The following is a 22953-nucleotide window of genomic DNA, read 5'->3' on the forward strand; positions in this document are numbered from 1 at the left end:
AATAACTAAACTATGGGCCAAGTCAGCTCTACTGCAAGATGCCCTACAGCCCATTACTGTGCTTTTAACCTAACATTAGTACAACAAAAACGTAGAAATAAAAAAAAACACAAACGAGGCAAACAAAAGCTGATTGTTTGCGCTTTTCTTTCTACTAAGCTACTTAAAGCTTAATTTGCCTGAAATGTAATTGTGACATCTGCTGCTCTTTTTGAATCCGGCATAATAAAATTAACAAGTTAAGTTAATTAGAATAAAGTCGCTTTAAACAGTAGTAAAGTGCTTGCTTTGGCTTTCGTCTTTAAAAAACAATAATATTTAATAACGTGTGACTTTAAGATCAACTGAGATTATTCGAAAGAATAATTATGTAATTTAATAAAAAGAATATATTTATATAATAGATTTTACAAAAAATAAATGTTGAACGTTTTAAAATGTTTTAAAATAAAATTGATAATTTTTTATCTAAATTAAAGTATTTTAAAATGCTAAATTAAAGTATTTTAAAATGCCTAAAAACATATACTAAATTATATTTTTATTTTGAGTAAAAATGAATCTTAACTAACGTTTTAATGAGAGCTAAGAATGATTTTGGAATAATTTATCTGTTTAAAGATTATAGCTATAAGAATTACATTAACTTATTTTTAAAATTCTTCAGTTTTTGTTTTTCCCCCCTGTCGATAAATTCCGCAAGGGAATTAAAATTATATATATGAATTCAATTCTAATCTAACAACAATGATAAAATACAGAGAATGTATATTTAAGGAATAGTATTGAAACGTAATGGACAACTAAAATTTTGAAAAGTATAATTTGTTAACATTCATCTAAATTCAGGTATTTTCCATTAGTAAATAGCTTACTCAAATTGAATCTAATAAAACCAGACTGAAGGTCTTAGTCGGTCTGGCTCATCGCATTGCAATAAGGAATTGTATTCGTTATTCAATAATAAAACTGATAAATTAACCGAAATAAATTGCAAGAGATTGCGACAAAACAAAAAAACAAAACCAAAACCTTTTAATAACAATAAAAATCAATTCATATAGAATTTGATTAATTGTAAAACAATAATGAAAAATTGGCTTTTTAATGCGCCAGCCAAGATAGATAATAGATAAGTTGACTAGCGATGCACACATACTTGGTATGCATATAAATATAAATATCCATCATTAGAAGCGTATTAATCTACATTAATTTGAGACATGCGAGGCAGCGATCTGCAATCATTAGTAGAGGGTATACAAACGGGATTGAAGTCCTTTGCTGCTGCAAAGGATATGCGGGCTGCTGGTTTGTCTGGATGCTTAATAAAGCATATAATATGATTATTAATCAAATGTGGCGTATTGACTTTTCATCTGTTCGAGGTCGGAGTTTTGGAAAAAGTGTACACAGACTGGGATGGCAAGCTTCTGAAATCATAAATCAGTTACTCAGAGGAAGAAAAAACAAAAACCGAAAGTTTTGCACTCTGACTGTGGCTGTGGATTGCTGACTGCGAGTGTGACTGGTTTTTATGGCACTTTGTTTGGATTGTAATACGCTTGACAGCTCAATGCTGTTTAATAGCATTGGGCAACAAACTAGCTGAGAAAATTTTAATGAATGACGTCGTCATCATCAAGGACATTCTGCCGTTTGCCTTATGCCTGCCCATCCGCCGAGCCACCGAGCTACCGAACCACCGAACCACCGAAAACCCAAACCCAAGGTCGCACAACAGTTTCGTGGCTCGAGCTTGGCGGCAGCGGGTGGTGCACAATTTCAATGAACTTTGATAAATCGCTCTGGATGCGGGGCCGCATTTACACAGAGCCTGTGACGGATACGAGGGCCAGCTTAATACACACACACACACACACACACACACACACACACATGGACAAAGGAAAAGAGAAACAGAAAGAGAGAGAGAACGAACTCAACATGGTTGGTTGAACTTCCTATTTTGGTTTAACCAACAACCAAACCAAGCCAAAGTTCTGCTCGCTCCCCGCCAGTCTGATAAAAATGCTAAATCTTATTTTTAGATCTGCGATTGTTACTTGCCATTGCTGTTGCCTTTGCCCTTCTCCTTGCCTTGGCTTTGGTTTGGCTTTGGCTTTCACTTTGACTCGGCTTCCGCTTTGGCCACAATTTGTGCCGTGATTATGCGAAATGCTTCTTATATTTCACTAATTTCCCTGAGCTTACCTCGATTATATTTAGATACATATCTATAATTTGTAGCCAGCATCGATTGAATCAATCCCAAAATACATCTACTTCTTTTAATTGCAATCAAAGACGAGTTTAATGCGTAAAGTTATTTTCAGCTACTGGTCTCAGCTATTTCTGTTACGTTTAGTTTCCACTTTCATTCATTATTCCCAAAATTGTAAATTAAATTTAATTAATCAGTTTTTAGACATTCAGTTAGTTTTGAGTATATTTAATAACCATATTTGGTATATTTGGTATAACAATACATTTGAAATATACTATAAAGGTCAACAATTACATAACAATAACATCTACGATTGCTTTTTAATTACTTTGCAAAGATGAATCGAAATATATATTCGCTGGAAATAAAATATTATTATTGAATTTAATTCTGAATACATTTCAACTTTTGCAGAATAGTTATTGTTATCTCTTTAAACTCGACATTAAATTTAAATTGAAATTCATTCAATTTCTAACTAACTTTTAGTACATTTTTTTTAGGCCATTAAGAAGGCATAAGTTATAAATTTATTGGAGGTTGTCCTAATCATTTTAAATTTAATTTCTTTCATTCATAATAAACTTTGAGTGTAAACTAAACGTACAGAAAGAAAAATAAGACAAAAGTTGGATTCGGAATTTAATTTAGAATTGGCATAAATATGTCATGACTATTCTGAATTGAAAGGAAAAAGAAAAGTAGAATAAATGTGATGGCTGGCAAAGTATTATTATGTGGCAAGCAATAGAAACCGTTTGTAATACCCTGAAATGGGCATAGTAATGCTCATGCCCATTCTTATTATAATTGCGGTTGCCTAAGTTATTCCATCTACTTTTTCAGATAAAGCCAACGACGTCCTTTCCGTTCAATTTGCATATCTTTTGCTTGCGCTTGTAAACAATTCACTTGAAGCCAAAGGACAGTTTATCGGCAGAGTTAACCGCAGCGACGGCTTATCAACTTTATAACACAGCCCTAAACACATACCAACACACACACGCACACAATTTGAGTGACTAAGTGCGTGTGTGTGTGTGTGTGAGTGTGCCCATAATTATCAGACACTTGAGCCACATACTTAAATCCTTGCCTTTGAACAAACAATTCCAGAAAATTATACACAGCGTGTAGCTCTTTCATTTGCTCCACCTCTGGCTCCCCGTCTTCTTACCTCCCTCTCGTCCCTGCTTCTCTCACAATTAGCCAGTGTCTGGGCAGGTTTAATGCATTTTACTTGAATACATTGCGCATACGCCTCGTTGTGCGCACGCAATGAGCGCCTGCATAAAAAAACTTTCGCACGTTTCACCAAAGCCAAAACTAAATCTATAGAACAGAACACCAAGCAGCGAAAGCAAAGTGTGCCGAAATGAGAGAGGAACACAAATGAAAGAGAGAGGCTAATATGTGTAGAGCAGCAGCAGCAGCAGCAACCGCGTTTACTAGCCACTTAAAACGCAACTCCCTTGAGATATACCGAACTCACACTCGTAAGCGAAATACCCAAGCAAAAGGCTAAAAACACAAACACAACGGGGCATAAAAAAGCTGTATAAAATGTTGCAATCAGTTAATTTAAGTGCAGGCCCAAACAGCGAGCACTGAGCAGCAGCAGCAACAACAACGAAACAGCGTAACAAACCAACATACGACTGAATCTATATCCTGTAAATGCCAAGCCTGCTAAAGCCTCTCACACACGATGCAAACAATTTGCAGCAAGTTGGAAATTATTTGCAATTTGTTCTTGTTTAGCAAGTTCTTTATACGTGCAAATTTAATTGCAGCATTCAACTTACTGCAAATTTTTTATATCGTATTAACCTATGTAGCATAAGGTCTTGAAGACTTTGTAAACGTATACGTAATAAAAGATGAAGATGAATAATTGATTAACAAATTTCAAAAGTATGATTTTTTCTCATTTCTTCTAAAATATGTTGGAAATAGACATAAAACTTACATTTAAGTTTAGAATTTGAAATCCAAATTTGCGTATACGTAATTTATTGCGTACTTTATGAAATTTGTAGACATGTAGATATTTTACTTCTTTTCATTTTTCTGAACTTCTTTTAAACTTACAATAGGAATCAAAATAATCATAAAACATACTATGTATTAGATACATAATATCATACCACCAACATTACGTATACGTAATTTTTTAAAAAGCATACTATGTTTTCTTGTTTTTTTAAGCATTTTTAATTTATTTAATCTGTTTTAATTTTTATTATTCACCTACTATTTATTTTGAAACCATTAAAATGAATGTCAATTTAGAATTTAAAATGAAACTTTTTAAAGGCACCTTGCGTATACGTAATTTTTAAATTGATATTTTATTAATTATATTTGATTTTTTTTAACTTCTATGGAATTTAAGAAAGGAATTAGAAGGGCAAACAGATCAAATAAGCATTTATCTTTAAAGCAAAGCTCTAACATTAAGTATACGTATTTTCATAAACTAAATATTTAATTTTGTTCTTGCTGTTTAAGCAGTTTTATTTAATCTGCTTTAATTTTTATTATTTTTACTATTTATTTTGCAGCAATTAAAATGAATGTGAATTTAGAATTTTATATGGAACTTGCGTATACGTAATTTTTAGAAATAAACTTCATTTGTTGAGTATTACGTATACGTAATTTTCTTTTAAGTATATGGTAAATCTGACTGCAACCAAAGCATATGTTCATTTAAAAATTGGTCTGCTAACAGAACATATTACGTATACGTACTTTTATACTTGCATCTTTAAATAATTTTTGTTGTAATTTGAAAGCATTTTTTAATGGAAGTTTTATTAAGGTATTAACTCAGTATTTTAAATTTAAGAGAATAATGCGTACTACGCATACTAACATTACGTATACGTAATTTTGAAAATCAGCTTTTAAACTTATCTCACATTTTTTAATAATTTTGATTTATTGTAGTTCTACTTGGATGGAAAAACCTATAATTTCAAGCATTGCTAACTTATCGTAATAATATTACTGCGTGCGAATAAAATACATTAAATTGAACTTTAAATATTCTGAGAGCTAATTTTCAATTTGGCTCTTTAAGAACTCTTTAGAACTCCTTTCGTGCATATGCTTGTTAACAGGGTATAGAAACAGTAGCAAGGGCAGCCACGAGAAGGCAAAAAAATGGAAATTTCAATGTGCATACGTATATGTATATGTATATGTGTGTAAGTAAGCGTGTGTGTGTGTGCTTGTGTGTGTATATAAACAAACACGCAGCAGGGCAAAAGAAATCTAGGGGCTGCCAAACCGAAGCAAAGGGGCGTGCAAAGGCACTGCTGATGGCAGAGGGGGAGGCGGAGGCAGAGGCGGTGGCTGAGGAGGGGTGGAAAGGCGGCTAGGTTACTGACTAAAACTTGGGCAGGTTTTACCAGTTTGCCTGCGGGCAGACCAAGCGCAACTAAACGCACACACACAAACAAACAAACACGCATACACTGAGAGAGAGAGAGAGAGGCAGAGAGACAGAGAAATACACATACGCACACACACACACACACGCAGAGGGCACAAGTGGCTACTAATGCAAATAATTTACAAGTAGCAAATGTGGGCGGTGGGCGTGTAACGTGACAGCAGCAGGAGCAGAAGCAGAAGCAGCAGCGACAGACGTCGAGGCGAAATGTCGTCAACAACAACAACAACAACAGCAACAACAGCAACAGCAGCAACAAAAGAAAACAAAAATAAAACGAAACGAAACGAAACGCAAGCAAGAATAGAGAAACGAAGAAGCAGCAAAGAGAGAACAGAGAAGAAGAAAACGAAAACGAAAAAAAAAAATATACAAGTAAAAGGACATTATGCGTCTTTTCACATTTGAGAAAAAGGACAAATTTGTAAGGACAAGTGTAAGTGAAGGAAGCATCAGCCCCCCTCCTTCCACCCTCTGCACTTGCCCTCCCACAATCAACTATATGTACTCTCTAAATGTGTGTGTGTGTGTGTGCCTGAAAATGTTTCACAGGGCGACCGCCTTTTTGATGATGTCGAGTGAAAATCAATGCGCTTAATTTGTGGAAAATAAAACGAAAACAAAAGAAAGCACAAAAAAAACGAGAGAACTATAAAAGAAAATTAAAGTTGAATGTGTTACGAATTTGGGGCATGAACTTGAGCAGAAAAATAGACGAGCTACTTTAATTTCCAAGCCTCTGAAATGAAATTAGCCAAAGTGTTGAATACTCTGCTTTTTTTTTATTCACATTTCGATTAATTAACTTTGCTCGCATTTTGTGTTTAAGCCAAATCCAGTTAGTGCTAAAGCGATTATTAAAGAGCAACTGTCAGTCGAGTTTCTCAAGTAACAACAGAAAAAAACAAAACACATTCAGTTTACGGCTTTTGTTACAGCTGGCGGAGTTTGCTTTACAATATTAACAAAGACATCTGTTCCGAATTTCTCTTTAGCATAAATTTCGTTTCACTTAACAAAGCATACGCTTTACGCTGATGTTAAAGTCTTTGCAGGGAATTGAACAACGCGAAAGATTTGCAATAAAAATAGACTTGGCTTAGCTGAGAATTGAATACGATAGTGCAACTGAGAACAGACTTGATTTCCACCGATTTTTATTGCTCTCGAATGGCAAGTCAAGCGCTTCATTTCGCTTAGTATTTTTATAGATCTCAAAAAATTTGTCAAAATGTTGCCGTAGTTTGCCCAAGTCGAAGGTAAGAAAAAACGTAAAAAAAAAAAAAAAAAAATAAAACACAAATGCAAATAAAAGTAGAGATGAGTTCGAGAGAAGAAACGTTGAAATTGAAAATGAAAATGTAGGGAAATTCTTTAACTTTGGCTGACTGACTTTTCACAATTTTTTGTGTTTATTTTTTCTCTCTTTTTTTTTGCGGCGACGTTGTCGGCGGCGGCGGCGTTGGCGCGTGGAGGTAATTGAAGTGACGTTTATGAATGTCATCCGTCAAGCACTCAAGGACATTTACATACAAACACACACACACTAGAGCACACACACACACACACATAGAGAGACGCAGGGACACATGCGTGGGGCGTTTGGTTGCTTGACAGATGCGCGTTACACAGATTTTTTTTGTATACTACACCAATACACACACACACGCATACAATACGGCGACACACATACGCTATACAAACGCACACATACACATACACATGCATAAGCTTAAGTCACATGGCGCATACGACGCGTTGTCCGTCTATATATGGAGGATGTTAGCTGCTGTAATTGTGTGTGTACGAGAGCATGCGAATGTGTGTGTGTGTGTGTGTGTGTGTGTTTGTGAGTTTGTTTATGTGTGTGCGAAACAATTTAAAAATAAATACAAGAAACTAGCGCAGAGCTTGGCGGTCGAATGTGCGAGGCGAGGAGGCTAAAGAGGCGAGGGGGCGGCATTTGCTAACCGCGAGGGCAGAATGACAGATTGAAAGGGACTCGAGAGAGACTCTAAAAGCAGAGAATGTTTAGTGCAGTCCACATTCTCTATTCTATCCCTCTCTCTCTCTCTCTCTCTCTCTCACTCTCAGTCTATTTCTCTCACTCCTCTCGTTTACCGCACTCCATATGAATTCTTTTTTTGACAGTTTTGTTTGTTTGTTTGCTATGAGAAATTGGACACGTTGTCGGGTCTCATCGGTTCATATGTCATTGTCTGGTTACTATTGGATCGTTTTTCATCATCTTAATGATTTGCGTTTTTCCAGCTATTTTTCATTCACCAGCTGTTTATTTTTTTATTATTTTATTTTACCTTTTCAATAGTTCGTTGAGTGACAGCCTCAAAACTCAAACTATTTCATAGCTATTTTGTTGTACTATGTATGTTGAAGGCATTGTAACATTTTTCATTCTCAACAATAAATAAATAATTAGTTATCAAAACTCTAGATACTTTTTGGGTTGAGAAAACTTACATTATATATTAATTGCGATTTATCGATTTTGATGTTTATTTGTAATTACTAGTCACATCTATTTTATTTTGATAATCGCTCATTAAATATAATTGCTGAACATTTTATTTAAATGAATTTAATATTAATTGACTGTAATTATGTATAAATATTTTTTTACTAAATTTTTAGTAGTGTTGAAATTATTCTATTTTTTAAGAAAAACGAAATACATTTAATAGTAATAGTATATCGATATATTTTTTGTATACTTGCGGTATATTTAGATTTTTTAAAATATTTATTTTGTAAGTATAATATCGCAATGTTTGTTTATATTGAAGCGGGTTTCTCACTTATTTTTAAACTAATCTATCTTATCTTATTGAGCCACCCTCGCAGTTGAGTTTCATCTTCTTCTTTGGATGCGTTGCATGCATATGTAACATAGATGCCACAGTGGCAACCCACTTGGCTTGTCTACTAATTAAAATGCATGCAATAACCTGAAGCCTTTGTTGCCACATTGTTGTTGCCGAGGTTGTTGGTGCCATCGTTGTTGTTGCTGCTGTTGTTGTTGTTGTTGTTGTTATTGTTGTTGCTCGTATGCGTAGAAGGACGCACAGCGTTGACAATTTGCACAAAGTGCTTAGACTTGGACTTAGGTAGGAGGATGCTTTAAGGGTCATATATAGGCTGCAGAGGGGGAAATGGAAAGCCTGGAGCAATTCTTTTAAGGCGATTTGTTTTTGTATTTTGTATTTGCTTTTCTTTTTTTTTCTTTTGCTACAGTTGCTTTCGGGCCTCGAGCCAAACTATTGATAGCTTTTGTATGCAACATTTTTAATTGTCTATCAACGCGTCTATTTTAAGCACAAAAGCTGTAAAAATGTCCTTGCGCTAAGCTCAGCTGCCGCAGGATCACAATGTGCAACATTCTGTGTGCCAAATGCATTTTTCATGAAGCCAATTTAAGGCCCTAAATGCAGCAACTGTTGCTGCCAGCCAGTTGTTTGCCTTCTCATTGTTGCTGTTGCTATTGCTGTTGCTGCTGCTGTAGCTGCTTCTCCACGTGTTGCAACAAAAATTAATGCAAATTTGCATAATAAATAAACACAATAAAGTGCAACGCGCAACAGCGGCAACAACGGCGACGGCAACAAATTTTGCGTGACTAACACGAAGTGCTGCGCATTGCAGGCTCATTTACAGATACCCTGCAATTGCATGCACTGCGGGAAGATTGTTTCAGTGCACTTTTACTTCAAACTACGTACTGGATTACTGCAATGTTTAAGTTGGCAATACTAAATTCTTAAATTCTAATAGTTCGATTTATTTAATATAGTATAGATTGTTTGTTTAATATACTTTGTAGTGTAAAAAATGCGATTACAATTGCCAACAACATGGACTTAACACAACAAACTAAACACAAACATCCTTAGACGTTATATAAATTGTATAATTGAGGAATACAAATGCAAAACTAATTTAGTAAGACAAGTGTAAATCAAACAGTTATATTTCTGATATTTTTGGTAACTTTCGGTATTTAATATATACACCTAATTGTATATTTATATTTTGATATACAGCCTAAATCGCTTACATATATTCGATAACAACGACATAACTTTGAACTATTTCTACAAAAAAAAAAAGTTTTCTAGTTAGTTTAAATTATCTGCTTAACAAAAGAAACTAAACACAAACATCCTTAGAGAATGGTGCAAATATTAATTAAACACATTTCATAGAGTTATCTACCAATTTACGACTTGAGCAGTATTCTTCTACACTTAAGATAATAAATACTGAAGTATTTTACTATATAGCTACATAATTTTGATACTACACTTTTGATTGCAAATATTTCTGTCAAATGGTTATTCCTGGACAGCCTGTGAAACTTCTGATATTATCTTACATCACTTACTCCTTCATATTTTAAATGATTACATTTATAATTCATAACAAATTAAACACAATTGTATAAAATATATACAACGAATATTTAACAAACAATACAAATTAATGCATTTGCTTTGCAATCATTTCCCTGACAAACTTTAAACTCTACAGTGTATTTTCACAGTCAACCTAGAGTCGGCGTTCACTTGGCGTTCTCACTTGTTGTTGATACTATTATGGTTGTTTACTTAAATTATACAGCAGACTATAGCAAAGCGATTTAGGAAATTGGAGAGCTCTCTATGGGGTTATGAGTAGATTAGATTTGATGGGCAAAGGGCATGTCTAAAGGGTTTTCCTAGCAAATCTAATTTATGTGATTTGTATCTAATAAGTTATATTGAAGCTTTTGGGTAAAAACAAAGAATCTTAAAATTAGTGAATTATTAAATAAGTAATGCAATAAATTAGCAAAGTTTTGTTTTCATATGTTATGTGTAGCTACAACATTATTTAAGTAAATAAAATAATTAATAGCAGTTACAAAATAATGGAGAAGCCGAAAAAAAATCGGTTGTCGCCTTTCGGGATGCTGAACTTGCTATAAATAAAAATTGTAATTTTAAAAATATATTAAAATGATTTTGTAACTTTTTTAATACATTTAGCAAAACTTGTTTATTCGCTTTCAATAGTAATTGTTAGGTATACGAGAGTTTTCGATATTGTGCACAATTACGTTTACGTAGAGTCTTTACAGTTCGTTTGTAGCTCCAACTCCATTTCAATAATGTCTTCATTACAGTCGTAACACTTACGGGTTATTACTTTAACGACATTAGGGGGGCAATTGGATGCCCAAATCCAAATGCAATGCGCATAAATTACGCAAATAACCTTGAAAATGCTACGCAAAAATTACAAACTAAAATGTTGGCCGCAGCTTGTCGAAAACAAATTAAGAAAGAGAGGTGACATAGAAAGACAGAGACAGAGAGAGAGAGCGCGATTGAGAGTGTGTGTAACAACTTTACGAAAAACAGCTGAAACCGGTTCGATTGAACTTGACCCGTTAGCTCTGCGTCCCCTTTTCTTTTTTGGCGCATATTCGCAGTATTTTCCCCCTCCCTTCTCTTAGTATTCGCCGTTGTCGCGTGCAATAATGCGGCATTAAGTAATTGTTTACAAAACATATTCTTGACAGCTACCGAAGACGAAGACGAAGAAGAAGACTGAGCAGAAGTGAAAGAATAATAATAACAACAACAGCTGTTGCTTCCGTCATACGACAAAAGCTTTCGCACACGATCGTTGCGCCGGCAAAAAAGCTTTTTACGCGAGCATTGAGAGCTTTCGCTCAGTTGGCAGACCTGCTGTTGCGAGTCTAAGCTAGTTTTAGTTTGGAAATTAACGCACCGACACCACACGCGGATCGACAAGATCTATAAATACTTATAAATTGTACGAACGAGCGGCGTAAAAATTGTTTTGATTTTTTTGTTGAGAGTCGAGTAGTGAGTGAACAACAACAACATTTCATTCAACTTTTCGCAAAACGGTAAACGTCACCAGTGAAAACTAAAAATTAATATTGAAACCAGTATTACATGAAATAAGCGAACAACGGCAATTTGTCAATCGATCGGGTGATTGATCCATTGACATAAGCTTACCTCATTTGCTATATGAGCACTATGACACTCGACAAAAGTCGTGGGAAAGATCCGATCAAATGCTAATTTGCCAATTGATAGAACAATTGAAAGTTGGTTCAGTTTTATTATTAATATTTTGAAACAAAACCTTATTCGCAACTCTTTGTGTTTACAAACTTTCCATATGCGGCAGTTCAAGTTCAAATTACTTGATCACGATTGACGTAAAGTGAAATCTTTGCATGGTTAATTGAGTTATGTTTTGTATGCGAAAATTAAATTGTTTAAAACTGAGCAGAGGTTTCAATTTAATCAAAATGATTGAAAACATTTATAAATTTGTTTTTTTCATTTTATGAAATAAGCCAATAAGTTCATTATTTATTTTGTCTGAACCTATGTACTCATAGCACTCTCATTTCTCAAAAGTAATTAAATATTTAAGACTTTGTCTTCTAAGCTTGTTTAGGGTTCATGTGTCGTATACTTAATGGAAGCGCACATTTTATTGCATTTTATTTTTGTTTTCTTTTTTATTTTTTAACGTTAGCAGTTTTCTAGAGATCATTAAACTTTGCTTGAGTGTGCTACTGAGATTAATCTGATTCAACACCTCCGCAAAACAAATTTCAACTTATATTTTGATAAGCATTTGACCTATTAAAAAAAACAATCACAATCAAAATCAATCAGAATATAAAACAAAACTTAATAGACCCTTTTGAATTTCAATGACTTAAATTATTTTAAATTTCATATTAATTTCTCATCTTAATATTTCTGAAACTTGTTTGATTTATTTATTTAGTTTAAATTTTTAACAAATTCATATTTTTGAAAGTCAAATTTAAATTTAAATGTTTTTCTGTTAATACGTTAAAATTAGATCACAAATTAAATATATTGAACCACAGTTAGCAATAGCTCATTATATTATTGATGTAACAATATTTAATTAGAGCAATACTAATACTTAAACAATTTTTTTTTGTTTTTGCAGTTAATTGAAATCTAAGATTGACGTCACAAGATTCTAATCAGTTTGGGGCAATTATAATAGTCATATGAGTGCAAATTTCCTGAAGTTAATCGTCAGCAAAGAAGCACACACACACACACACAAACTCAAGCTCAAGAAAGCCTCACAACGAGTGCCCTTGAGTGATGGCATAATTAGAATTATAATTCTTAGACATAATCGGCAGCTCAAGTCCCTCAATTAAATTCAAGCCAAGGAAACTGAATCTGGGCACAACTAATTACGCATAATTTATATGTGACAACAACAGTGACAAGCAAATCAAAGTAACTGAATATAAACGTAAATACGATTATATATAGATGTACACGTATATATAGCATAATAAAGATCAGTGGAAGCGCTGATTAACGGGCATATAGTCAATATATAACATATACGTTTAACAATTGTAACGAGCAAAAAAAAGAGGAAAAGAAAAACTTATCAGCGTATGCAACATTAAAGTAATTGTGAAAAACGTAAGTGAAATCATAGCAATCAAACAAAAAAAAATAATAAAAACATTACAATCAAAATGAGAAACATAAAAAAAAAGAGTTACAACTTTTATTAACTAAACGGATTTTATATATATGTTATGTGCTTTTCCCGTTGATTTTAGTGTTCGAAAAAGTTAACGGAGCAGGCCGTGTGGCACCGGCCACAGAGCTTACAACATTCCGCTGCAAGCCTTATAAAGTGGGTCAGTCTTTGGATAACTGCCACAACAGCCGCACACTCGAACTGCACAAGAAATATCAAAAGTTACGATTACCAAATATGTGCACAATATTGTTAATGCAACGTCCAACAGCAGCAACCGGCAGCAGCAGCATCGGCAACGGTGGCAACAACATGTTGTGGCTGTTGTTATTGCTGTTGCTGCTATTGAGCGGACACATCGAGCCGGTGGATGGCCACAAAGTGACGGTAAGTTGTTGGCCAATTCCAATTCCAACCCGAACTCCAAGAGTCTAACATTGCAAATTTACTAGACTCGTTGGGCTCATTGGGTAATTCCCATGTTCAAAATTTGCCAGCATTGCGTATACTTGATGTTGCTGTTCAAGGACTGCTTAGAGATTGTATATATGGAAATCATTTTCAAAGTTTATTGCAAATTTAATACATACGCCTAAGTAACAGAGCAATCAATAGATGAGAAAGGCAGGCTAAATAAATTATGAATTTCCAAGAGTTATGAGAAATACGAAATTATTTCAAATCATTTTCTAAATGTATTTCAAATAAATGGAAGAAATCTATATAAAACCATAAAGAGAATTAGAATGTGCTCATGAAAAGTGAGGTACAGAAAATAAACAGAAGATGTCAGTTTGTAACTTATAAATTGAAACTATAAATAATTATATAATCAGGGCAGTCATGATATTATATAATAACTATAATCTAAATTAGAATCTATCACATCAACTCTGTCAAGGCTGTCGTGATGTTATATAATAGCTAAAAATCTAATTTAAGATTTTATCACACTTTCACACTTCTTTCATTGAGAAATCAACAATCATTCAATCTTCGTTGCCAAGTGTGTGCATAAACATCCGATTCGGACAAAGGATCTAATCATTATCAATGTGTCAGACAGTCTGCAAACAATAAAATCCACCTTTTCCGATTAGATATCGGTCACTTACTTACTCATTCTAATTGTGGACTTTAGTACAGGTGGGTGGATGAAAAAATAAAAAAAAAGCCCTAAAAGCAAAACTTTCATTGCGGTTTGAACAACTTTTTATAGCAATCATAAAGTGCTCAACTTTTTTCTGTTTTTTTTTATAGATGCACTTGTCGTTTGACAAATGACAAAGAGCTCAATGAAAGGTTTGAAACAAAGCAACTGTAAAATACGTTTTGATTAAAGATAATATATGAATTGCATTGAATGAGTTGAGTGTGACAAAAGTTTCTAATCTATTACTACTAATGATAGAATTGGAATAATTGAACATGCAATCAGCAAGAAGATAAGTAATAGACTGGCTCGTCATTCAATTATAATTACGCATTATTATGCAAGCATTATTATGCTGATCGACAGTGACGTGCCCTATAAACTTGGAAGTTATCTTAGTTACACAGAAATCATATTCATTTAATGGAGAAACTATACCTTAGGAATGTTTAAAGATTAACTTATATATCATATGTACAAATGTTAAAACGATGATTAATTATTCTAAACGATTTTATGCCTTTGGAAATGAAGACTATGACTTAGAATATTCTAGGGTACATATTTTGTTTTGGAAATCCAGAAAGTATAGATAGGTTTCGTTAAGATACACTACAAAAATTAAAGATGTGCTGAATAAATTGATTAACGGTAAATACAAGACACTCTATACGATGTTGTATATATATAAATAGTTTAAAAATCACTCTCTCCTATAAATTAGAAATGAGGAAATACATGCGTTCAACTGCTGATTTTAACTGCTGTTTTATCAAATTGATAGCAAGCACATGATATGTGAACGCAGCAGGGAAAATACCGGAAATTTAGATATACTTATCAATTTAACTAATTCATGTTTGCCATAGCGGTAAAAGTGACATAATAACCTATGATATGCCCAACCCTTGCTGATAAGGTAGTGCCAATTTTTGGCAGGCGAAAGCTCTAGAAGCACGCGCAAGCTAATTAAAAAAAAAACAATAACAAATAACAACAAATTAAAAAAAAGAATAATAAAGCATTTATTATGTAGAACTATGCTCCATAATAAAATGCTTCCGCAGACACGCCCGATTAGCAGAAATGTGATTATAAAATCAAGACATGTATGAAAATAACATATACTATATAGTAAGTTGTCCAAATCACAATAAACATTTCTATGTATATACGGCGATATATATTTACGTTCGTATTTATATAGTTCTTGTGGGGGCCACGTATGCATACGCATGTATGTGTGTGTGTGTATTTGTTCCACAGCAGCCCGATCACCCGATCATCAGGCAACGACAACAACTACAGCTGGTCACGCCAAATACGAAGAGAGTGCGAGAATCGAGCATTGTCTGATAAGAAAGAAGTTGAGAACGCAAAAACTGCTTGTCATTATCGCAATATAATAATAACTACTCGTCGCTCAATTGCTCGGAGCATAACCTCCTACCGCCCTCCCCTGATTCAAAAGCTTTGCCTGCCACGCCCCGCAAACGCCTCATGAATGGCACACGACGCATTGTGGGCTGATTTCAAAGTTTGTCCGATGACGCGTTGTGTGCGCTTGGACTTTGGCATCGTCGAGACGCGTCGTCGTCGCGATCTCGTTTGTTGTTATTGTCGCTGCTGGGTGGCTGATGCGTTCGGGTTTCTTCGTTTAGTTTCTTCGTTAAGCTTTCGGCTGCCTCTCTTTGTTTCAACAATGTGTGGGTGTGAGAGAGATAGACACTGCCCACACGCAATCGGCACGAAAATTGTTGTTTTCTTTATTGTTCTTATTTATTTTGCGAAAACCTTTCAAAGCCTTCTTCTAATCGCAATGTAGAAGTGAAAATATCTTTATATTGCATCTATAAAGCAGTAAACACTTGAACTTTGCTTATTTTGTATTTTTCTATCAAATCATCAAGCATGACACGTTGGGCAATTAATGAAGAATACATGTGTAATTACTTTGAAGGAGCTATTTCATTATCTACTTATTGAAATAATAGGTTAGGCCATGAGAATTCGCTAAGCAAAAGTATGCTTTAGTATGAGGTACTTTCAAGGTCATTGTTCTTAATCCATAATTATTTAAGTTTAGCATTTTGTGAAGTATTATGGATTAAATATGTATATACAAATTTGTTACATGCGGCATGAAAAATATATAATATTATTTATTTATAGAGTTGTTATATATTATTATTTTCTTTCAATATTATATTTCTTAAAACATTCTTAAAACATTGAAACGTTTCAAAAGTATCGCTACCTGGCACAATTAAAATACATAAATATATTAAAATATTGGTATTTTTACTTATAATTTCCCTTTATTATATATTAAAATATGAAAAAAATTTGAATAACTTATTAATTAACTATTTACCAGTCATATTACTAAAACCATTAAATTTTCATGCAGGCCAGCCTCATTACGAACCACAATTATCCAGTGGAGGAGCACACCGTACACACTCCGGATCATTATATACTCACCATCTATCGCATACCCACCTCACCGAAACTTGTGCCTCACAATGATACGGCACAGAAGCCAGTTGTCTTTCTGCAGCATGGCATCCTTTGTGCCTCGGATGATTGGATCATCAATGGGCCAGAGACATCGTTGGCCTATATGTTCGCCGATGCTGGATACGATGTTTGGCTGGGCAATGCTCGAGGTAATACGTATTCCCGTCAGCACAAGCACATACACCCGGATACTACGGATTTCTGGAAATTCAGTTGGCATGAGATCGGTGTATATGATCTGGCTGCCATGCTGGACTATGCGCTGGACGTGAGCAACACAAGTTCGCTGCATTTCGTAGCCCATTCTCAGGGCACAACCACTTACTTTGTGCTAATGTCTTCGCTGCCATGGTACAATGAAAAGGTGCGATCAGTGCACTTGTTGGCTCCCATTGCCTATATGCGAAATCATTCCTTCATACTGTCCAAGCTGGGAGGCATCTTTCTGGGCTCGCCGTCGTTCATCAGCTGGGTCCTGGGCAACATGGAACTGCTGCCCATTACCAGCATACAGAAGTTATTGTGTGAGCACGTGTGTTCCGAGGGTTCCATGCTGAAGTTTCTGTGTTCTGGTCTTTTGGATTTCATTGGTGGTTGGGGCACCAGGCATCTGAACCATGTAAGTTAACTTCAACTGCAAGCTATGCATAAATAATAATGTTAATAAATCTTTAGACTCTTCTCACTGATGTCTGCGAAACTCATCCTGCGGGAGCTTCAACCACCCAAATCATTCACTATATGCAACTTTACACCTCGGGAGATTTTCGGCAATACGATCATGGCAAGGAACAGAATGAGATCATCTATCAGCAGTCGACGCCGCCCTCGTACAATGTGAAGAACATCAACAGTTGTGTTAACATGTACTATAGCGATAATGATTATATGTCCGCGGTGGAGGATGTGGAGTATTTGGCAACGTTATTGCCCTGCGCTGAGCTCTATCGTATACCGTATAAAGACTGGAATCATTATGACTTCTTGTGGTCTGTCAATGTGAAAGAGGTGATAAATGATAGAATAATAGATAAAATGCTTAGTTATGATATTGAACACGCAACGGGCATGAGTTTCTAAATACGTATATTAGTGATAAACAGCACTGACATCCCAAAAATCAAATGAAGCAAGACAGAACAAACGTAAAAGCCTAGTAAAACCCCAAAAGAAAAGTGGCAGCAGTCTTAATGTAAATAATTGTATATAATATGGTTAGCAATGAGCGTGTGCGTGATATATTTGTTAATATTTAGCTTATAAGCTGCAAAAGGTTTGTGAAATGCTTGTTAAAAAAAATTAAAATAGCTTTAATTACTCTGTACAATAAAACATATATATTTTGTTACCTGAAATGCGCATTTAAAATTACCGCCTTCAGAAAAACGATAAGTATCGATAGCTTACGTCAAAACTACTCAATTGAGGTAACATGAATCTGTTTAGGTGAACAGTGCAAAGCAATGTTAAATATCATTACAAATGCACGCAGATGTAAAAAAATAATGTTGTTACGTTTCTACTATAATAATAAATTGCAAAATCCCTAATATAATATTTGCTAAAGAATATTTATTTAATACACACCTTATTCAATTTAATTTGCTGACATTTGCAGCCGTGTCACGCTATGTAAAGGTATTTCAGTGCAGTAACAGGTACGTGACAATAGCTCATCTCTAATGTGTATTCTCTAAGTGTAGAACGCAAGTAGTTAAATTTTTTCACAGTGCTGCTGCTGCACAACAACAAATACGCAAAATACTTGCGCCTAATTTTTAAATTTTTTGCGGCTAATAAGTAAAGCAAAGTACACATATGTAACAGCAAAAAAGAAATTATATTACAACAAAAATGGGTATGTAATAGGAGAAGAAAATACTATTGTATTTATGTGTAAGCCGCAGAACTACAGTGTAGCCTCTCACCCCCTTCCTCGTCAACACATTGACAATCAACAGAACCAGGGCCAGACGCCATTGCAGCCAGGGCTGCGACAACAAGCCAAAAAGAAAACAAACAAAACAAGATTAGTGTTTTGAATACAATTTGAATGAAGTTTTGCTGACGTTCTACATAACTTATGCATATTTAACAGCTGCCCAAACGATTGGCCAGAAAATGCTGGTGGAAATTACTACAGACGGCGTTCCCAAGTTGCATTGTCCTGTCTGCAACAAGGCGCTCGTCTCGCTGGCCGGTTATGTGAAGCATGTGAAAAAACATGAGCCGCCGGGAGGATTTCAGTGTCGTCACTGCGATGCCCACTATTGCCATGAGAATGAACTGAAGGAGCATGTGAAGAGCACACATGGAGCATTAAGCTGCCGCCTCTGCTTGGGCGATGAAGTGCTGTTTAACAGCAAGGCGGAGTTGGATGCACATGTCGAGGAAGCGCATCAAGATCGCAAGTGTAATGTGTGTGTGGTCACTGCCGACAAGCCTTTTAAGTGTGAGGTAGAATACCGATTCAACTATTCACATTTATGAATATTTTTTAATATCTTTACTATATTTGCAGATTTGTGGCAAAAGCTTTTCGGATCGTGAGAGCTGCCTATCGCATCATTCCGAGCACATTAACGATTTGCCCGTCGAGTGCAAGTCGTGTGCACAACGTTTCTCTTGCCAATCCAGTTTGACCAAGCATCAACGAAAGCATCCCGACTCATGTGGTCGCCGTCAACGCAGTATGTTCACTTTCAGTAGCCAAGTAACAGCTCGTTCAGACTAATACCTTGTTCTTTTATAGCTTCCGCTCCAGGTGAGTCACCTAATGAGGTCAAAAAGAAACGCGGCAGGCCAAGAAAATGCAGCCAACCAGCAGTTGCTAGAGCAGTCAAAACCGCAGTAGCTTCTTCGGGAGATAGCGACGATGATGTGCCGCTAGCTACGCGACTGAAAGTGCAGACGCCGATGTTGAAACAGGAGCCCATTAGCAGCCAGGAGCTGAGCGATTCCGCAGAAGAATATCCCGACTTTGAACCCAACAATAGCGATGATGACGCTGATGCTATGCAATTTAAGCTGCCCACGCCAGCGATGGTCAAAGTAGAGGCCATTGATCCGGACTTTGAGTACCAGGATGCCAGTAACTATGTCAAGGAGGAAAGCAGCGCTCACGATATCTATAGCAATGAGAAAGACAAGCTGCTAGATGTGCTGCTTAGCCCCGATGAGAGTCTTAAGCCATTTGAGAGTCTCAAGGTAGAGCATTCGACAGGAATACTGGATGAGATTGCTGCAGTGCCTCTAGGTAAGCACAATGGTGCCGAGCACCTGGAGGAGGATGCGCTGGCGCTGTGGGAAACTGGAGCAGGCAGCTCCGACGATGATAAACAACGAGAATCGCGCACAAAATCAAATGGCAAACGTAAATATCGCAAACGTGGCACAGAAACATCGCCGTCGCCAGACCAATCCTCGGCACCAAGGCGCGTGTCCAAGATCTCCAAGAAGGAGCTGAAAGAACGCTTGAAGATGCTGAATAAAATGGAGAAGACCTGGCAGTGTCCGCATTGCGTGAAAATCTATCACATACGCAAGCCATATGAAAAACATTTACGTGACGATCACAAGCTGAACGAGCAGGACATCAAGGACATATTCAAGGATGTGGGCGGACATGCGGAACTTGAAGAAGAAGTTTTCAAATGTAAAATATGCAGCAAAATCTATTTGGTGGAAAAGCGACTGGAGACCCATATGAAAGTCCATGGCAACGATGGCAGCTTAACATTCAAGTGTCCCTGCTATTGCAATCTGTTCTTCGCCAGCAAGGAACTGGCCACCCAGCATGCCCATCAGCAGCACAAGGAGTTGCTATACTGCGAGAAATGTGACAAGTACATGACGGGCCACGATAGTCTCAAGAACCACGAGAAGAATTATCATGCCAAGAAGGAGCCACGTAATTTGCCGCGTAATCTCATCTGCGACAAATGTGGGAAGAAGTTCACGGGTCGAACTTCGCTCTCGGATCACGTGCGCTCCGATTGCGGCCGTGTGCCGCTCTATGAGTGCACCAGCTGCGGCAAGCGGTTGTCTACGGCTGGCATACTGAAGACGCACATGCTGCTGCATCAATCGGAGACGCCGTATCAGTGCGACAAGTGCGGCAAGACGTTCAAAGTGAAGGCGCAGTACAAGTCGCATCTGAAAACGCGGCACACCGACTACAAGCCCTATAAGTGCCATGTGAGTTCCTTTATTTTTTTTTGCAAAAACTACTTATTTTCTTACTTATTTTAAGAATTCATTATAGTTTTTAATCTTATTTAATAATTTATTTGAGATTTTTATTTTTATTTATATATCCTTTATTTAATATAAAAACTCCACGAACTTAAGTACAAAACTTAATTTTTTTAGTTATTGACTAAAATGTTTTCTTTGTTTGTCGAATCGTTGCAGCTCTGTCCTAAAGAATATCCATATCGCGAGAGTCTGCTGACACACATGACTGTTCACACGGGCATCAAGCGCTTCCTATGCAACAATTGCGGCAAACGCTTCACTTGCATCTCCAATCTACAGGCGCATCGCAAGGTGCACGCTGACACCTGTGGCCAATTGCCGCTTAATGCCAAGGCCACGGAATACATGGGTGTGCAGCGAGGCAAACTGCTAATGGGTGCCAAACCGGAGGCGGGCATGGAATATGAGGAGACAAAGACGCTGATTGCGCAGGATGTTATTGATCGCGATTTACCGATGGCGCAGGAATTGAATTTTCCATCCGATGGCATTGCGCCACTGGCCACAGTGCCGCTCAACTATGATTCGTCGCATCTGGTGCCGCACATTGTGCTGCAGACGATGCAGGCGGAGGCACGTAATAAGCATTAGTATAGGATCTTAGCTTATAAAAACATATTTAACGAATAAAGACGCTTTTTGTATATTTACGTAATCTATGTATTGTCTTATGCTATATATATATATGTTAAGTAATTAGTTTAATCTAAAGTAAGGTTGCTGAAAGCGTCCAATGGGCATACGTCCTTTGCTGCGTAATCGACGCACAGCTTCGCGTATGAATTTTGGCTGCAGTGCGCCAGATTCTCCTTGCGCTTCCATCACATCCAGAGCTATATGAATTGAAGTTGTAATTATACTTTATGCAGGTTGTTTCCCTGGTATAACGTTGTGCTTACCCTCCTCCACCACTTCGCCCACGAATACCTTGGCAATGCCAGACATGGCTATGACCACATTTTGGGAGACTGAGCAACCTGTTATAGTCTGCATTAGTCGCTTAACAGCGGCTTTTGGGAACGCGGATCGACGATACATTTCATAGCGGTCTAGTTGCTCCTCTGTGAAGTTGGACACCAGAACTCTGCAGCGTACAGAAACGAGTTAAATAAGAATCTTCTAAGAGTCTACGTGAAACTTACTGCATCCTCTCACGTTCTTCCTCTTCGAGCTCTTTTTTAGTCTTCAGCTTCTTTTGCGAGGGCTCTCCAGAGTCGCCATCGGCATCTACGAAGTGTTTGCTTTCCTTGGCATCAGTGTCTCCGTCATTGCCGGTGCCCTCACCACCGGTATCTGATGTTTCACTGTCTTTCCTGCTTTCAGTGGTCGTGTTAAAGAACTTTAAATCCCCATCATCATTATCACTTAGGGAATTTTGAGTTGGAAACAAAATTTCATCCATATCGTTAAAAGTAAACACCTACGAGATTATCGATCCACCGCCACCTTTTTGTTTCGAATTATCGATAACATCCATTGTTTGGCAGCATCAATGGCTTTTGAAGTATCACGATAATTACATATGATACATCTTAACAAATTTGTTAAAAATAATTAAACCGAAACAATTTGTTATCAAATGTTGTGCATGAAATATAAAAATATTTTTCGTTAAGGAGAAAACAATTTTCAACATAATTATATATTATTATTTATTAATAAGCTGGACTATTCTTGGTTTTACAACACTTGGGCACCTAATATCTATCGATAAGCACGATGTTGATACAATTACAATAGTTG

The 22953-nt window shown here is 36.3% G+C and overlaps 3 protein-coding genes across 5 annotated transcripts; 2 read left to right on the forward strand and 1 right to left on the reverse strand.

Annotated features, from left to right (window-relative positions):
• The first annotated feature begins 11445 nt into the window (after nt 1-11445).
• LOC133834938 (lipase 3) lies at nt 11446-18308 on the forward strand. The gene is made up of 5 exons (XM_062264724.1): nt 11446-11619; nt 12717-13216; nt 13360-13667; nt 16844-17572; nt 17629-18308. Exons 3-5 carry the CDS (start codon nt 13518-13520, stop codon nt 18031-18033), a joined length of 1284 nt encoding a protein of 427 aa, XP_062120708.1. The 5' UTR covers nt 11446-11619; nt 12717-13216; nt 13360-13517; the 3' UTR covers nt 18034-18308.
• Nucleotides 18309-18651: 343 nt separating this feature from the next.
• LOC133834934 (zinc finger protein 658) lies at nt 18652-21801 on the forward strand. Of its 2 annotated transcripts, none has more exons than XM_062264718.1 (5): nt 18652-18811; nt 19052-19410; nt 19475-19643; nt 19706-21150; nt 21367-21801. In XM_062264718.1, exons 1-5 carry the CDS (start codon nt 18808-18810, stop codon nt 21799-21801), a joined length of 2412 nt encoding a protein of 803 aa, XP_062120702.1. In that variant the 5' UTR covers nt 18652-18807. The 2 variants fall into 2 exon arrangements, with proteins under 2 accessions (XP_062120702.1, XP_062120703.1); XM_062264719.1 differs by having other exon boundaries at nt 18655-18811; nt 18915-19410.
• A 27-nt stretch (nt 21802-21828) lies between these two features.
• Nucleotides 21829-22767, reverse strand: LOC133834939 (transcription initiation factor TFIID subunit 11). Of its 2 annotated transcripts, XM_062264725.1 has the most exons (4): nt 22635-22767; nt 22353-22574; nt 22110-22294; nt 21829-22043 (listed from the first exon to the last, which is right to left on the reverse strand). In XM_062264725.1, the coding sequence occupies exons 1-4, from the start codon at nt 22685-22687 to the stop codon at nt 21907-21909; spliced, it is 597 nt and encodes a 198-aa protein (XP_062120709.1). In that variant the 5' UTR covers nt 22688-22767; the 3' UTR covers nt 21829-21906. The 2 variants fall into 2 exon arrangements, with proteins under 2 accessions (XP_062120709.1, XP_062120710.1); XM_062264726.1 differs by lacking the exon at nt 22635-22767 and having other exon boundaries at nt 22353-22628.
• Between the last annotated feature and the right edge of the window lie 186 nt (nt 22768-22953).

This window comes from Drosophila sulfurigaster, chromosome 2L (assembly GCF_023558435.1).
Source record: "Drosophila sulfurigaster albostrigata strain 15112-1811.04 chromosome 2L, ASM2355843v2, whole genome shotgun sequence".
Taxonomy (NCBI): Eukaryota; Metazoa; Arthropoda; class Insecta; order Diptera; family Drosophilidae; genus Drosophila; species Drosophila sulfurigaster.

What these genes read in the sequence shown, in the direction of transcription:
- LOC133834938 (XM_062264724.1), top strand. Translation starts at nt 13,518, where the DNA reads ATGTGCACAATATTGTTAATGCAACGTCCAACAGCAGCAACCGGCAGC. An exon ending in TGGATGGCCACAAAGTGACG is followed by an intron (nt 13,668 to 16,843) that starts GTAAGTTGTTGG and finishes ATTTTCATGCAG; the next exon opens with GCCAGCCTCATTACGAACCA. An exon ending in GCACCAGGCATCTGAACCAT is followed by an intron (nt 17,573 to 17,628) that starts GTAAGTTAACTT and finishes ATAAATCTTTAG; the next exon opens with ACTCTTCTCACTGATGTCTG.
- LOC133834934 (XM_062264718.1), top strand. An exon ending in ACAAGCCTTTTAAGTGTGAG is followed by an intron (nt 19,411 to 19,474) that starts GTAGAATACCGA and finishes CTATATTTGCAG; the next exon opens with ATTTGTGGCAAAAGCTTTTC. An exon ending in ATGTGGTCGCCGTCAACGCA is followed by an intron (nt 19,644 to 19,705) that starts GTATGTTCACTT and finishes GTTCTTTTATAG; the next exon opens with CTTCCGCTCCAGGTGAGTCA.
- LOC133834939 (XM_062264725.1), bottom strand. Translation starts at nt 22,687, where the DNA reads ATGGATGTTATCGATAATTCGAAACAAAAAGGTGGCGGTGGATCGATA. An exon ending in GGCGGTGGATCGATAATCTC is followed by an intron (nt 22,575 to 22,634) that starts GTAGGTGTTTAC and finishes AAATTCCCTAAG; the next exon opens with TGATAATGATGATGGGGATT. An exon ending in GGGCGAAGTGGTGGAGGAGG is followed by an intron (nt 22,044 to 22,109) that starts GTAAGCACAACG and finishes CAATTCATATAG; the next exon opens with CTCTGGATGTGATGGAAGCG.